The sequence below is a fragment of the Torulaspora delbrueckii genome, chromosome 3 (assembly GCF_000243375.1).
Source record: "Torulaspora delbrueckii CBS 1146 chromosome 3, complete genome".
Lineage (NCBI taxonomy): Eukaryota > Fungi > Ascomycota > Saccharomycetes > Saccharomycetales > Saccharomycetaceae > Torulaspora > Torulaspora delbrueckii.
The window spans coordinates 833,385-849,273 of record NC_016503.1 but is presented as its reverse complement, the minus strand read 5'-3'; the positions used below and the strand labels follow the sequence as shown (position 1 = coordinate 849,273).

Below are 15,889 nucleotides of genomic sequence, written 5' to 3'. Positions count from 1 at the left end.
TAGTTCTATTATGTTAATGATGGGCCAAAAAGGCAAATGACGGTTTCAGGCTGATGCAGTATTGTTCTCCTTCTTAATAATATCAAAATTGGGGTTACTACCATCACCATAATCTTTGATATCATCTGTTTCATTGAGAGCCTTGGTAAACTCTGAAAGATCCCATTCAGAACCCTGGGTCGCGTCGGCCAAATCGTTCTCATCGAATTTCTTGTTCTCAACAAATAGTTTCAACAAGACTTCACGCCCACAAGGTTTCTTCTTCTCAGCTTCTTTGCTTTCTGCATTATTCTTTTCGATAATGTGGTTTCTCTTCCATTTGGCAAAATTTTCCATTGTAATCGGTGTCAACTTAGTCTTGTCCAGCTTTTCTCTTTCGGTCTCAATAAACTCTTCCAAAGTAATCTTTGGTTGATTTTCCAATGCTTCTCTTTCCATTCTTTTTTGCTCATTCGTCTTCAACACGAAACCCTCAGGAAGTGAGTGTCTGTACATACATTTATCACCACCATTGGGACAAGTCCAGAACCAACCGTATTTACCGTTCTCCACTGCTTCAATGAAAAATTTGCAAACTTTCTCGGTGGTTGTCTTTGGATTGCCGTGCTTGGACAAGATCACATCCCTCAATTTATCCTCATCCCAATTATCCATTGTATCTTGTTCTTTCTCCTTTCTAACATCACTGTACAAATCCTTCTTTTCCACTTTTCTACCCATGCTTAGATCATGCGAAAATTTACATCTGGCACCTTTGTTACAGTTACCGATCTTAAACATGGCACAGACAACTGTCTTGGGATCAACACCTGCACGCACTCTTTGGTCAAGTGCAGGGTTGAAAAGAGCACGTCTCTCGGCTTCTTCTGCCTCCTGTCTCTTCTTTGCTTCATATCTCTGACGTTTTAAATCCTCTTTCTCGGGATTACTCTGCGATTCAACTTGCTTGATGTACTTTTGAACTCTAGTCGACCTGTTCTTATTTTTCATCCCGAACGTCTTGTCGACATTGTCCTTCTTTTTGGTTTGTTGTTGATTTCTTTTTGGTGGCATGACGTGAATACGCTTGTGTTCAATACGGGCACCGCTATACAAACTTCAAATGAAGTGGTTTTCTTGATAGTAGTTAGCCAACTTTCTATTGCAATTAGCTTGTTCTTGTAGCTCTTCGAGAAATTTTGACCAAATTTTTCAGATCATTATAAACGTTATATAACAGTTGGCATATCTCCAGGCTGATGAAGAAGTTTAATGAGGTACAGCTTCCAAATACTCATAATAGGCACACTGATTCTTGGACTTCGACCATGCTTCGATATGAGACTCCATGAAGGTTTACCATGAATGAGAAGATAATATGGCCACGTGACTTTATCAAAGTGACGATACCTCTATATCAAACTAGCCTATCATGCCATATCTACCAATAGCGTGAAGACTTCAACCAGTTTGGTTGGTTCTGTATCTTGCGGCGCGGCGGTATCTTTTGTTTCTGTGAGTCCCCGAAGGTCTGCAAGCTCCTGCAAGGATGAGGCACAACGAAAGAAGAAGGCTTGCAAAAAGTAGACTCAACGTAACCTAAATTATTCTAACTGCTAGGGCAACTGGGTCGGATGTCGCTTCTAGTACGGTCTACCGCGTTGAAGCGGACTTCGAGGACTCTATTGAAGTGTCTGTCGAAGAAGAATTTTGAGAAACTGATTTATCGAACGTATCTTGCAGATAATGGGAAGTTTAATACAAGCAACCATATCAAGAAGTCTAATGCTTTTCCATATACAAGGGATTTGAATTTGGCCCTCTTGAGTGGTGGAGTTTTAATTCTGAGTTATTCTTACTTCTCTTCAAAAAGTGTTGTCTCATTGGACACCGTTAAGGGACTGAGGCACTATTCAAGTAATACAGATGGTCAGGATCCCTCACAGCAAAATGGTGCTAAGGAAAGTGGGTCACAAACTGCTAACTCAAGCTCTGGGGACTCGCTTGTGCTGTTGACAGAGCAAGAAGTTAATGCAAGATTACGGGATCGGCAAAAGAGTTTCTTGGTGAACCGTGGTAAAGGTATTGTACGATATGATGTATCGCAATTGCCTTCTAACCATCCAATCGAGGACAATCACGTTGAACAGGTCATTACCGTACCGGTCTCTTCGGATGACAGCCAACCGGAGGATCTTTACTTCTTTGGGATCTTCGACGGCCACAGTGGTTCATTCACTTCCACAAAGCTATCTCAGGACCTCGTAAGGTATGTTGCACAAAGATTAGGTCAATTTTACGAGGAAGAAGGGGGTTTCCTGGCCTCATCTTCTAAAATGGATAACGCCATCGTGCAGGCTTTCGAACAGCTAGATAACGATATTGTCTATGGCTCTTTGCGGAAGCTGTTCCGCGAGCCTACAAAGGAAAACATGGTCGGCTGTTTGCCAGCAATCTCAGGCTCCTGTGCTCTCCTGACAGCTTATAATTCCTTGAATTCTACTGTCAAAGTTGCTGTTAGTGGAGATTCAAGAGCCTTGATTGCAGGTTTAGACAAAAACGGTGAGTGGGTAGTTAGATCCTTATCAACAGATCAAACCGGTGATAATCCTGAAGAAGTAGAAAGAATCCGCTCGGAGCATCCTGGAGAACCTAATGCTGTTCGCAATGGAAGAGTTTTGGGCTCGTTGCAACCCTCAAGAGCGTTTGGTGACTACCGTTATAAGGTCAAAGATGTTGACGGTAAAACTTTAGCCGATTTACCAGAACATGTCCGCATTTATTTTAGATCGAAACCAAGAGATTTTCTGACCCCACCATACGTCACTGCAAGGCCAGAGATCACCACTACCAAGATTGATTCAGATACAAAATTCATGGTTCTTGGTTCCGATGGGTTATTCGAACTCCTCAGTAATGAGGAAATTGCGGGCCTTGTTGTCAAGTGGATTGAACGTAACAGCGGACTGAAACCGGCGCTGCAATCTCCAGAGAACAAGCTTCCTCATATTACAGATCTATCACCTGATAAGGAATCATTGAGGCCAGCATTCAGATACAAGAGCCGTAAGGACTCCGAAGGATTTCTGATGGAGGACAAGAACGTGGCCACTCATTTGATCAGGAACGCTCTCAGTGCAGGAGGTAGCAAAGAATATGTTTCTACGTTGGTCAGTATTCCATCGCCCATGAGTAGAAAATACAGAGACGATTTAACCGTTACGGTCGTGTTCTTCGGTGAATCCGACCAGACCAACGATGGAACCATACAAACCAATTTTGAAGCCACTACTCAGCCAAAATCAAAACTCTAAATATCAAAGTAAATCATCCCCAATTATTATTTATTCGTTATCACGCTATACGCGATGCTTAAAGGAAGGGCTCAGATTAGAGTGTTCCTTTCTAAAGTTGTCAAATCTTATCAAGAATCCCTGACTTGCTAACAAGATAATCATGAATTCATCTATTACATCTGTCAAACTTGTGTTACTGGGAGAAGCAGCAGTAGGAAAGTCTTCCATTGTGTTGAGATTTGTCTCTAACGATTTCACTGAAAATAAAGAGCCCACCATCGGAGCTGCGTTTCTTACCCAGAGGGTTAATATTGGCGATGAGACCGTGAAGTTTGAAATATGGGATACCGCTGGTCAGGAAAGATTTGCGTCTTTGGCTCCTATGTACTACAGAAATGCGCAGGCTGCTTTGGTGGTATACGATGTGACAAAACCACAATCTTTCATCAAGGCTCGTCACTGGGTTAAGGAATTACATGAGCAAGCTAGCAAGGGCATTATCATTGCTTTGGTTGGTAACAAAATTGATGTGCTAGAGAGTGGCGAAGAGAGGAAAGTTGCTCGTGAAGAGGCTGAAAAATTGGCAGAAGAGGAGAATCTGTTGTATTTCGAAACAAGTGCCAAGACCGGTGAAAATGTCAATGAAGTGTTTTTAGCGATTGGTGAAAAGATTCCTCTCAAAAAGGCAGAAGATCAGGCGAACCAACAGCATGGCCTGAGGATCACTGACGACCAGAGGATAGATTTGGCTTCCTCTACCAACGGCCCAGTGAAGGCCAGTGGTTGCAATTGTTAGGAACACGACTTGGAGTACGATAACTGATTGAAATAGGATAATAGACTGGAGCGAAGGTTGTTCTGGGTGAAGCCTATCTTGAAAATTGCTGCTATACAGGTTAGCAGGATTTGATGCATATACGCTTACATCATTCATTAATTTATATAAGCAGTAAGCTAGGTGATGTTAAACGTATAGGATTTTTTTAAACTACACTTTTGCAGATCGTCTATGTATTTAGCTGGAGCTTGGAACAAATATCATGGTTGGCTTGAAAACCCGAAACCATTATTCGGTTGACTATCATTACTATCTAAAATGTTAGATGGTGGATAACCTTCAATTGAAGAAAAAGAGATGAGCAAAAGACTTTACAATGTTTCATCACCCAAAAAATCGAAGAGATGGGCCTTTACTCCTGTTTAGTCAATTTAAGCTCTTGTAATGATTCAACCAGATTTGTTATAGTTTTATTCAACTTCTCGATTTTTTCTTCAGTTTTCTCATAACGCTCTTGAACTTCGTTATATAACTTGAAAGTTTCCCATCCTATACCCGACTGAAATCCCTCTTGAACTGGCTGAACCGATTTCTTGACTCTCTTACACCAGTCTTTGGGGACTGAGAAATGTGGGTCAGCCTTTTCCGCCTCTCGCTGTTTCTTTAATGAAACTCCGTTCTTCTTACGAGTAGCATGAATGCCCGTGTTCTCAGTTTGGGAGAAAATATCATGACCGGTATCGACAAATCCATCTGTCAAGTCCCAGGCACGATCACTCTCATTAGCATCGTCTTCCAAGTTCTTCATCCGATTGTACTGAATGCGCCTAGCGGTGCGAATTTCGGTTAGCGCTACCACAAGAAGAACAGGTGCGTACAGTATGGTCATAATGAAATGATTCAGTCTTCTTGCATTTTCTGTAGATAGCAGAAGCGTGGTTGGATGAACAAAAGCTTCAACGATATTCAAAGGCGGCACGTATACCTCTTCATCGGGGGCTCTAATAAATCTCAGCGTCTTCTGACACATAAGAGCCATATATTCATCACCAGCATTATCAACCACTTTTTGGTATGCGTTCGCATACAAGGCAATTAGGATGTTCAATAAGATGACCGACACGATGAACCGGTATCCGTAGTATAAGATTGCCGCATATGGAGGGGCAAACTCTTCGAACGTATCAAAACCACCAGCGCCAAGGACTGTTATGAAAAGATTGGTCATAATAGGCCCAGTAATTTCGTTCTTACCGTCAGATGAATCGAGTCCAATGAATCCTTGTAAGAATCCTATCATCATTAAAAAGAGCATAACGAAAAACACAAGGGATTCTGCCATCATATGCTTTAGGACAACCAGCATTAACCCCACGAATTGTACCGATTCCAAAAACAGTAGTAGTCGTGACCACACAAAGGGAGCAGCTAATGAGAGAATCCTATAGGAAATCATATCCCAGTATTCTGCAGGATAGTGAGTTTTTATAGGACCAACGCTAATAATCCTCAAGAACACAGAGGTACCAATGATGGCATATAACGTGTTGTTGAATGCATTCCAAAACGAAAAGTAGGCTGAACCGATGTAAAAAAACTTGACCATTTCATCAATAACGTAGCCCAGTGTAAACAGATAGAAGCAGATCTCTTTAGCATCCAAAGGTTCAACCTTAGTGGAGTTCTTATCGTTAACTACCACAGTGTATAGTATTAGGAAGACAAAGGAGAAAATGATTTGTATAATATTCTGGTACATTGGCGTCTTGATTCGCTCTGGATTGAAATGATCTCGGAAACTTGTCGAAGCTACCAATTTCTCCCTGACAAAGACACTGGCGTCGTCTCGAGATTGGATGATCCAACCTCTCCATAGCCATTTTAAGCACCGTTGGAACCCACTCGAGCCAATAACTACCGTCAAATGCATATCAGCAGCTAATTCAATGACACTCGCAGGTTCACTATCTTCGTCATTCTCGTTTATAACATATCTGCGCAATAACATCTCCATGAACAAGAACTGCAGATCGACCGTCTCCTCATGCTCTATAATAACCCTGCAAAGATGTTGAGCGGCCAATGAACGTAACTCATAGAGGGAAGCGTTGTGCAATTCTTCAGCTGCCAATTCTTCATACCAAGATGAGACTTTTAACAGGGCAAACAGCAGAACAGACTGGTACCTTTGCACGCTTGATTTATCCTTGGGATTACCACCACAAGCCTCGCGCACCAACTTTATCACATCCTGATTTATGATACGAGAGTGCGGACAGGTCACTTTATCCACATCGTAGACCGTCGGAATGATCTTGTCCAGCAGATACTTCAAATTCAATGCAATCCTAAGGACCTGGCGTGAGCTCGGAGGTTTCAAACCCATGGTTGGGTCCCCATGGCCAGCCAGGCATTGCTCCTGAAACATTGGCAGTGTTGCCGAATCTTCAGACATAGCGTTTTTGGCGTTCTAGCTTGTTTGTTAACTCTCCTTCTTAAGATCGTGGGTACCTTTTCACAATTCAAGAATACAGGGTTCAAGCGAAGTGTTGCACCGACAAAGCCGACAATTTAATATACTTCAAGTTAAATACCATATTGACGTAAATCTGCAAATCCTTTCAAGGATAAGACTGTAACCCAAAACATCTTGATCGGTTTCAGGACAAATTCAAGAGAGCATTAACAATGAGATCGGCAGCTAAGGCAGACTAAAATAGGACCGCCATCATTATGCTATAAGCTATTCGTTCTACTAGTGCTCGTTGTACTCTTGCCGAATTGCACACCATATGTGGCTATGTAAGTCCTTCTTAGGCTTAACTATGACTTCTTGTTCGTTGATGAAAAGAAAAATTTCTCGCTCTTTAGTTCGCCTTACAGCGTATTAGGTTTTTGTCAAGTTTCAAGTACCAGCAAGGTAGCTTAAGACATCGCAAAGACCATTGATTCAAAGCAGTTTAGCCAAACTAGTTACTTGTGGCTGGAACCGTTACGTCTCATTAATAGTACTTAGTGAAAGAATCACGATTTGCGAGCCGATAGCTGGATTTTTGAAGGAAGTAACACAAGTGAAAGATAAACTGACTCGATAGTCATTGAGGATTTGAAATATGCCACCCAACTCCAAGAAGGGCAAGAAAAAAAGTAAATCAAAGCAGCATACCAAAAAGGGTACTTCTTCGGAGATACAGGCGAAACTGTACGATGAAGCAAACGATTATCCAACTTCCCGTGTGATAAAACGGGCACCTAACGGAGATGTCATCGTAGAGTCTCTGCCCACTGATGAAGAACTTGATGAAGATCAGAAGAATTCACAGTCCATGGAGTCACCAATGGCTTTTACGTTGGATTCGCATTGGGAATCACTTGAACCAGAGGAGAAGAAAAGCATATTGAGGATTGAAAAAGATGAAGTGTTTGATGTGATCCAAAATTACCAGAATAGCCACAACTGCAATTGCTCAGTGTGTGGCCGCCGTCATATGGCGATGGATCAGGAGATGGAGCGCATATATAATACTCTCTATGATCTCGACAGGGAACGGGATCCCGAAATAAATCCCATCAAATTTCACCTGAGTATCATTAAGGAACTACAGAACTCCAAGGTGCAACACCAACAGGACGTCGCTTCGTGTGGAGTTAACGGAGGCAATAATGATGATGATCAACCTGTCAGCGAGCCAGGAAACATAAGGGACGATGTAGTGAAGTACTTTCTGTCATCAAATGCAGTGGACTCCTTGAAAGAGGAAGTAATGCATTTTAAGCAAAACAAACAACAGCAACAGATCCTATCTGGACATGGAGAAGGAGTGGAAAATGATGAACCTCCTACAACTCCAGTCGAACAAACTGTGGATCCAAACATAATACGAACACCCTCAATCAGTGATGATCTTCATAATAAACCAGTACAGGAAGGTGAAAGCAGAGGGATGCCAGCTGATAATGAAGAATTACAAGCGAAATATCTGAAATTTGCTAAGACTTTTGTGTCCTCACACCCAAAGATCGCCAAGGAATATGTCAGCCGAATGATGATGTATCCCGATATGCGGGCCCTAACTGATGATTTAATGAATAATAATGGGCAAGGATTTGTCAAAGCTATCGAAAGTTTCGTGGCTCAGAAGCAAGGGCAATTGCCAGACCCCGTCGGTGCAGAAAACAGTTTTGATGGCTTTGTAGAGGCGGCAAACATTAAGGGACAAAGTTTGGGCGATGCTAAAGAGTTTACGACAATGCTACACAATGGAAAACCCCTGACGCCTGAAGAATACGCCAACTTGCAACGTCATGTCGCCGACAGAATGACCAATTCTTATGACGCACAAAGAAAGGAATTCAAAGAAGTCTCTCAGTTAGAAAGAGAACTTTTTACGCGGTTCATGTTCGGTGAAGATAGGAAGAGATTTGGAGATCTCATAATGCAGTCATTCAGAGAAAAATTCGACGATCAGTATAGCAACGCCGCTATCGGAGCCAGTTTGGCAGCGGCTGCGGCTACTACTGTCTCACCAATTGAGATGCCTGGTCATGATGAGATCAACGAGGATTATGATTTCGACCACGGTGAGAATGATGAAGATGAGGAAGAATTGGACAGTAACGAATATGACGAATCATACGATGACTACTCGGACTACGGTGATGAGGATGAAATAGAGCAAGGTGATGAGGAGGATGAGATAAGGTCTGACTTGGATGAAGAAAATGATGATGACGAGGAGCCTGCTAGTGAAAGGAGCCACCGTTATTGTGCTCATGATGCGCGTGTGGATCAACAGCATACCTGCCACGAACATAAGAGCCATGTGCAAGACAATGGCATACCTCATGGGCAGCAAAATGGCCATTATCATCCTCATCACGAGCACGACGAGGATTTTCATGATGAAAATGACAAGTACGAGAGCAGTCTGGATGAGGCCGACCGATTAGAGGAAGGTCGGAAATTGATTCAGATTGCTATAACGAAATTGCTGCAGGGCAGGATCATGGAATCTTATCATGAGAAACAGGCTGAAAATAACAGACTAAAACTTCTTCAAGAACTAGAAGCTGAGGAACTAAAGAAGAAAGCAAAGGAAGAGAAGAAGCATAAGAAGAGGGAAAAGGAGAAAGAGAAGAAGAAAGCTCAACAAATTGCCAAAGAGGAAGAAAAACGAAGGAAAGAAGAAGAAGCTGAAATGATGAAGAAAGAAGCTGAAGAGCGCGAGAAACAAAGGCGAGAAGCTCAGAGAAAAAAAGTGGAAGAAGTCAAACGTAAAAAGGATGAAGAGAGAAGACGTAAACTGGAGGAGCAGCGTCGCAGAGAAGAAGAACAGGAGCGACATAGAAAGATCAAAGAAGAGCAGAAACGCAAGCGAGATGAGGAGAGGCGTTTGAAAGATGAGGAAAGGAAGCGCTTAGAGGAAGGGAAACGGCAAAAGGAAGAAGAGTTAAAGCTGCAGGAACAACTTAAGCTAAAGGCGGATGAAGAAAAGCGCCTGCAAGAGGAGCGAGCTACGGAGAATCAAACAAAGATGCACCTTGATCAGGCGGTCGATAGAAATATAGACGGACCATCATCTCAAAAGCCGCTGTTTACGTCATTGCAGTACTCAACTCCGTCACCAAACATGCCATACGGGAACAATGTTCAACCAATGCCATCTTACCGGTCAAATAATGTGAATGATGACATATTAAATATGGTTAGTTCTGCGACAGCATCAAAGCCAGTTGCCTCTTCTTCGGGTCTACAAACTTTACTCGATGTAGGGCCCGGTATACCTCATGATGCCGGCTCGCAGCCGCTGGTCTCCAATGGAGCACAGTTGTTCGGCCCGTCGAGCTTGATGCCAACTGGCAACTATCCTGGAGAAGAAATGTCCTACAACAATATGCCTTGCATGATGCCACCAGTATCCAGTTCTCGTAATTCTGCTTCTTCTGGGCTAGGGAGTCAAAATTTCGGCCTATCTTCGTGGAATTCATATGGAAGCAACCCCAATCTGATGAAGGGTTTCCATCAAGCACCGTTAGACTTACAAAGAGAGCAACGTCAGCATTCTGTATCTGCGTTTGGTACAAACAATACGCAGCCGGCAAATGAAGAATATCTGGCCGAAGAAATGAACAATATCGCTAATATGTTATCATCTGCGGGACTACAGGATCCCTCCACGACCAGTCGTGCAGGATCATTCGGACAACTACCTCTTTGGGGCTCACAAAGAGATCGTTCATCGATTTCTATCCCAAACAGCTTAGCGCCCAGGAATACTGGTCTAAACATCGATGCTAACCCATCTTCTGAAGCCGTTTCAACCTCTGAAGCACCCATCACTGGCAGCACAGCCCAACACAGCTCTATTTGGGACGAAGGAAGCAAGGACACCATCCCCACAATCGCAGGAGAGGTCACTCCCATGGCCAATAAGTCAAGATCAGCCACTTTCTCATCTAGTATCTGGGGTCCTACTCATATGTCCTTCCTAGATGAGGCAAGCGACGTTTCAAATACACCAACGGCACAGACTAACGTTGAAAACAAACGTATCGACAGAGAACAAGAGAATAAAGACAGTGTTTTCGTTGATAGCATTTACAAGACGTACTTGGCGTTTACTCCACCAGGTTCTCAAGACTACGTTCCAACCAACACAATTCATCAAAACAGTCTTTGTTGTACCTTGGATTATCCCTCTTTCATCAGCTACCTATTGAGCATGCATACTTCCCACAATTGTGACCTACTGACGAGTCCAGCAGGCTCTATCACCCACGTTAGAATGTCAGGTCCTCAAAACGAGAAGGCTCAAAGTTCTTCCAGAGATCGCACAGATAGCATGATGAGTGGAGCATATTTTAATCAACCAGAGACTTCTATGCCTCCTCAACTCAATGAGACAAACTCGGCGTTGGGTAATGGACCTGCTTTTGGCCCCCAATATTTCAACTTACCTCATTCCATGAATCATTCATCTTTAACAAGCAACATATGGGGCTAAATTCGCCAGCATCCTACCAACTAGCACAGTTAGTTAGATATATATTCGTTTATATAACCTAACATTCAGCATCTGCAAACCACTGGTAGTCCATGGATACCATCGATACAAAGGCCTTTATAAATAACTGCAAAGTCACATGACCTCTCCTAGCTTGTAAGGTTCGATTGTCCCTTCGCAAGCTGCATCTGCACAATCCCTCGCTGAAATGAAAAATAAAAATAAAAAAAAAGGCTTACAGTAAGCTCTGGCTAGTTTCGTAGTGGTTCACAACTCGAAGCCAATTTTATTACCATTGACCTGATCAATCGCTGTGTCGAGGTGTATCAAAGAGATAAGATGTCAGAAAATGCAGTTCGAAGAAAACTGGTGATTATCGGTGATGGTGCGTGCGGCAAAACATCTCTGCTATACGTATTTACCTTGGGTAAGTTTCCTGAGGAATACCATCCTACTGTATTTGAAAACTATGTGACAGATTGTAGGGTCGACGGGATCAAAGTCTCACTTACACTTTGGGATACTGCCGGTCAGGAAGAATACGAGAGATTGAGACCATTTTCATACTCCAAAGCTGATATAATACTGATAGGATTCGCTGTTGATGATCCTGAGTCTCTGATAAATGCCCGAACCAAATGGGCGGAAGAAGCACTACGATATTGTCCCGATGCACCTATAATACTGGTGGGATTGAAGAAAGATTTAAGAAGATCTCATGAGGAAAATGCGCAAGGTGAGAAATTCGTTAGTTTGGCAGATGCACAGCAAATCGCCAAGCAAATAGGTGCCAAAAAATACTTGGAATGCAGTGCTCTCTCTGGAGAAGGAGTGGATGATGTTTTTGAGCTTGCGACTAGGACCAGTTTGCTGGTCAACAAGGAACCTGGTCAACAATGTTGCCTGATTGCTTAGCGCTTACCCCGATACCATCCGCATTGCTACCAAGAACTACTAATGTTAATTGACCTATATAATGCATCTAATCTTTAGTGAACGGTACTTTCCAGCTATTAAGGGTAAAGTATATTACATTACCTTGTAAAAGACAAATTAAACTTGAAAAAATATCGACCTCGGTGAGGATTGAACTCACGATCTTGCGATTAACAGTCGCACGCCTTAACCAGCTTGGCCACGAAGTCTCGAAATTCTGTGAAAAACATGAAAGAAAAACAGAGACTGGAATACATAACCGTCTTTGAGCATTCAACAAAAAAAATTTACATACTCACAAATTATCATACCCCTTAAACGCTCTGGCAAACTCCGAGTCACCATCTCTATATCCATAGACAACCCTAGCCTCTCCTCTAGCATCCTTACGTGTACCGACAATCCACTCCTTCCCCGCATGCTTCTTCACATACGCGCACTGATCTTCACTTCCCACCTCGTAAACGAACGCCCTGGTACGAGACAGCCACACGCGCACCAAGTTCTCATAAAACTCCTTATCACCCACAAGCGCTAAGCGCGGCTCATAAAACCTCACACTCGCCCTTGCATCACGTACCAGCTTGTCCGGAGGGATATATGGCGGATTACAAACTACCAAATCGACGCGTCCGATCTCGTCCGGTTGCCAACCCAGCACATCTCGCTGTAACAGCCGCAACTGTAACTCGTTGCGCCCAGCATTGCACTGAGCAAGAGCTATGGCACTAGCTGAGCAATCAACCGCTGTAACTCTTGCCGCCGACAAACTACGCTGCAAATGCAATGCCACACACCCAGTTCCCGTGCACAGATCAACAATTTGCAGTCGCATCCCAGCCAGACGAGACGTCAGGTCACAGACCCATTCCTCTGTCTCCCACCGAGGAATCAGCACTTGTGGTCTGCAAAGCACATCAATGGCACCGAACGGCTGCGATCCCAACACATGTTGCAAAGGCACTTGCCGCGATCGCAGCTTACACGCCCAACGAACACGAGCTGGATCAACCAGCTCCTGTCGCATCCATCGTAGTTCCTGTCGGGCCTGCGATTCTCCCCGACACACCCCTACTAGCATGGCTAGCAGTGGGTCTTGGCGAGACACTTTACGGATATACGCGGGGCACACTCGCATCGATCAGCTTCCAGCTACAAATAGAGAGAAAAAGAGAGAATCAGAGAGAGAGTGAGAGAGAGTGAGAGAAAAGTGAGAGAGGTATATTTCAAAGTGGCTTTGGGTGGGCACCAGAATGTGCGCATGACCAAAACCGGTAATTGGCTCGCCTCGGGCTGCGTGTAACGCTCAAAAGACGTACGTAGGCTGCGACGTACGGTGCAACGAACGATCGCTGTGCGCGGTGACTTCAGTGAGCACCAGCATCGTAGCGCAGGCACGCCCTTCTGCCGGACGGCTTGAATGGCAGTTTCGGTGCCTGAGTTTTTTTTTTCGCAAATGTATATATAAACCATTATTTAGCGTAGAATACGTATTTGCCCAGTGGCAGCAAGGCGAGTGATGTCCGCTGAACCTCAGGCTGACGAGCAGGATCGCAACGAGAGGATGCAGAAATATATCGATGGGATAATAGCCGTGACGTCATTGGACGGAGGTGGAGGGGTTGGTGGTGACGGAAAGGGGGTTGGTGGCGACGAGGAAGATATACTGATGATGAAGAAGAAGAAGAAGAAGGAGGATCCCAGTACCGATGAATCGGATTCGGATGATTCTTCGACCTACTCGATCGAGATCAAGAGGGCTTCGCCCTTGATCTCGTTCGCTAGCAACGGTAAAAAGACCCGCAACAAGTGGAAAGCTTCGGAAGACTTCGCGCTGCTGAGGGTGTTGTTGGACCACGCGCATCTGCTCACGTTCGTGGAGTACTTCAAGCCCATGAAGAAGTTCTGGATCAAGATATCACAGGCTCTTAACGAACTGCATGCCGGCGAACGTAATGCCCGGCAGTGCCATGACCGTTTCAAAGTGCTCTACGCCAAGGCTCTACGTATCCAGGACGACCTGGACGAAGATGACACCTACAGCGGTACGCTCAATTCGGAGGCAGAACAACTGCTCCTCCATGTGCGAAACACATTCACTTTTAGCAGCGGCAACATCACTTTGAAAACACAGCCTGCGGTCGCGTCTGCGCTGCCCGACGAAACCGCACAGGCCACTAAGCTCCGACAGGACCAAGACCAGACCACTGAGACGCAGAGAAAGGAGACCGAGACCATGCAATCATATATCTTTCATGTACTCAGTAATTTACAAGAACAAATCGACTTACTGCGCAACCATTTGAGGGCTACGGATCGCAAGACCCAGGAACTCTCCGACACTTTGCAAGATCTCATCCAGGCGTTTCATTTCCCACCTCCACCTTCACAGCACGAGAACCAAGACGAGAAGCGGTCGTCGGGCGACGACGCGCGAACTAAAAAATAATAAAAAAGTATACAGAAAATACAGAATTTTAATCTTTTCTTTGTTATTCCGTGGGCTTCCACGATTTCGTCAAAAAAATTTTCTGCTCATCGCTTTATAACAGACACACACACACAAACATAGAGTCGTAGTCGATACCAAGGGAACAGAGGTTACTAGTCGTGTACAAAGTGTCTTTTAAACGTTCCAAGATGGTTAAGGATTCTAAATATTACGATCTACTTGGGGTCTCTGTGAGTGCCACCGAGATCGAAATCAAGAAAGCTTATAGAAAATCTGCTTTGAAATACCATCCGGATAAGAACCCTAGCGCGGAAGCAGCTGAAAAATTCAAAGAAGTGTCATCGGCGTATGAGGTGTTGAGTGATTCGGAAAAACGTCAGGTTTATGATCAGTTTGGTGAGGAAGGTTTGAGCGGTGGGGCTGGGGGAGCTGGTGGTTTCGGCGGGTTTGGTGGATACGGCGATGATATATTTTCGCAGTTCTTTGGCGGTGCACCAGGCGGTGGCAGGCCTCGTGGTCCTCAGCGTGGTAGAGATATCAAACATGAGATCGCTGTTACACTGGAAGAGTTGTACAAGGGTAGGACTGCCAAGTTGGCTTTGAACAAGCAAATCTTGTGTAAAGGCTGTAACGGGCGTGGTGGTAAAGAAGGTGCTGTTAAGAAATGTTCCAGCTGTAATGGACAGGGTTATAAGTTTGTCACTAGACAGATGGGACCTATGATCCAGAGATTCCAGACCGAGTGTGAAGCCTGTGCAGGTACGGGTGATATCATCGACCCTAAGGATCGTTGTAAGAGTTGTAATGGTAAGAAGGTGGCCAATGAAAGGAAGATTCTTGAAGTTCACGTTGATCCGGGTATGAAGGATGGTCAAAAGATTGTTTTCAAGGGCGAGGCAGATCAAGCTCCGGATGTTATACCAGGTGATGTGATCTTTGTTGTCTCTGAGAAACCACACAAGAATTTCCAGAGGGTCGGCGATGACCTTGTGTACGAGGCAGAGATCGATTTGTTGACTGCAGTGGCAGGTGGTGAATTCTCCTTGGAACATGTTTCCGGTGACTGGTTGAAGGTTGCTATTGTTCCTGGTGAAGTTATCTCTCCAGGTATGCGTAAAGTCGTCGAGGGTAAAGGTATGCCAATTGCTAAATTTGGCGGTTACGGTAACTTGTTGGTCACTTTCAAGATCAATTTCCCACCAAATCACTTCACATCCGATGAAAACTTGAAAAAGTTAGAAGAAATTTTGCCTCCAAGAGCAAAGACCACTATTCCATCAAAGGCTCACGTCGAGGACTGTGTCCTATCGGAATTCGACGCGGCTAAATATAATAGACAGAATGGAAGAGGTGGACAAAGCTATGATGATGATGATGATGATGAACATGGTGGCGCTGAAGGTGTCCAATGTGCATCTCAATAAGCATTTCTTTGTTCCTTTGG

The 15,889-nt window shown here is 44.2% G+C and overlaps 9 protein-coding genes and 1 non-coding gene across 10 annotated transcripts; 6 read left to right on the top strand and 4 right to left on the bottom strand.

The window, feature by feature from the left end:
• Positions 1-45: 45 nt before the first annotated feature.
• On the bottom strand, positions 46-1,053 carry TMA46 (translation machinery-associated protein TMA46; the record flags this gene model as incomplete). The annotated part of the gene is made up of 1 exon (XM_003680520.1): positions 46-1,053. One exon carries the CDS (start codon positions 1,051-1,053, stop codon positions 46-48), a length of 1,008 nt encoding a protein of 335 aa, XP_003680568.1.
• A 560-nt stretch (positions 1,054-1,613) lies between these two features.
• On the top strand, positions 1,614-3,293 carry PTC5 (type 2C protein phosphatase PTC5; the record flags this gene model as incomplete). The annotated part of the gene is made up of 1 exon (XM_003680519.1): positions 1,614-3,293. The coding sequence occupies one exon, from the start codon at positions 1,614-1,616 to the stop codon at positions 3,291-3,293; it is 1,680 nt and encodes a 559-aa protein (XP_003680567.1).
• Positions 3,294-3,435: 142 nt separating this feature from the next.
• Positions 3,436-4,071, top strand: VPS21 (Rab family GTPase VPS21; the record flags this gene model as incomplete). The annotated part of the gene is made up of 1 exon (XM_003680518.1): positions 3,436-4,071. One exon carries the CDS (start codon positions 3,436-3,438, stop codon positions 4,069-4,071), a length of 636 nt encoding a protein of 211 aa, XP_003680566.1.
• Positions 4,072-4,465: 394 nt separating this feature from the next.
• Positions 4,466-6,508, bottom strand: YVC1 (Yvc1p; the record flags this gene model as incomplete). Its single annotated transcript, XM_003680517.1, has 1 exon — positions 4,466-6,508. The coding sequence occupies one exon, from the start codon at positions 6,506-6,508 to the stop codon at positions 4,466-4,468; it is 2,043 nt and encodes a 680-aa protein (XP_003680565.1).
• Positions 6,509-7,166: 658 nt separating this feature from the next.
• Positions 7,167-11,057, top strand: NST1 (Nst1p; the record flags this gene model as incomplete). The annotated part of the gene is made up of 1 exon (XM_003680516.1): positions 7,167-11,057. One exon carries the CDS (start codon positions 7,167-7,169, stop codon positions 11,055-11,057), a length of 3,891 nt encoding a protein of 1,296 aa, XP_003680564.1.
• Positions 11,058-11,396: 339 nt separating this feature from the next.
• RHO2 (Rho family GTPase RHO2) lies at positions 11,397-11,972 on the top strand (the record flags this gene model as incomplete). Its single annotated transcript, XM_003680515.1, has 1 exon — positions 11,397-11,972. One exon carries the CDS (start codon positions 11,397-11,399, stop codon positions 11,970-11,972), a length of 576 nt encoding a protein of 191 aa, XP_003680563.1.
• A 156-nt stretch (positions 11,973-12,128) lies between these two features.
• TDEL0Ctrna5N lies at positions 12,129-12,202 on the bottom strand. Its single transcript has one exon. It is a non-coding gene; the product is annotated as a tRNA-Asn (tRNA).
• An 86-nt stretch (positions 12,203-12,288) lies between these two features.
• Positions 12,289-13,131, bottom strand: MTQ1 (S-adenosylmethionine-dependent methyltransferase; the record flags this gene model as incomplete). Its single annotated transcript, XM_003680514.1, has 1 exon — positions 12,289-13,131. One exon carries the CDS (start codon positions 13,129-13,131, stop codon positions 12,289-12,291), a length of 843 nt encoding a protein of 280 aa, XP_003680562.1.
• Positions 13,132-13,512: 381 nt separating this feature from the next.
• Positions 13,513-14,442, top strand: RPI1 (Rpi1p; the record flags this gene model as incomplete). The annotated part of the gene is made up of 1 exon (XM_003680513.1): positions 13,513-14,442. One exon carries the CDS (start codon positions 13,513-13,515, stop codon positions 14,440-14,442), a length of 930 nt encoding a protein of 309 aa, XP_003680561.1.
• A 191-nt stretch (positions 14,443-14,633) lies between these two features.
• Positions 14,634-15,869, top strand: YDJ1 (type I HSP40 co-chaperone YDJ1; the record flags this gene model as incomplete). Its single annotated transcript, XM_003680512.1, has 1 exon — positions 14,634-15,869. One exon carries the CDS (start codon positions 14,634-14,636, stop codon positions 15,867-15,869), a length of 1,236 nt encoding a protein of 411 aa, XP_003680560.1.
• Positions 15,870-15,889: the final 20 nt, after the last annotated feature.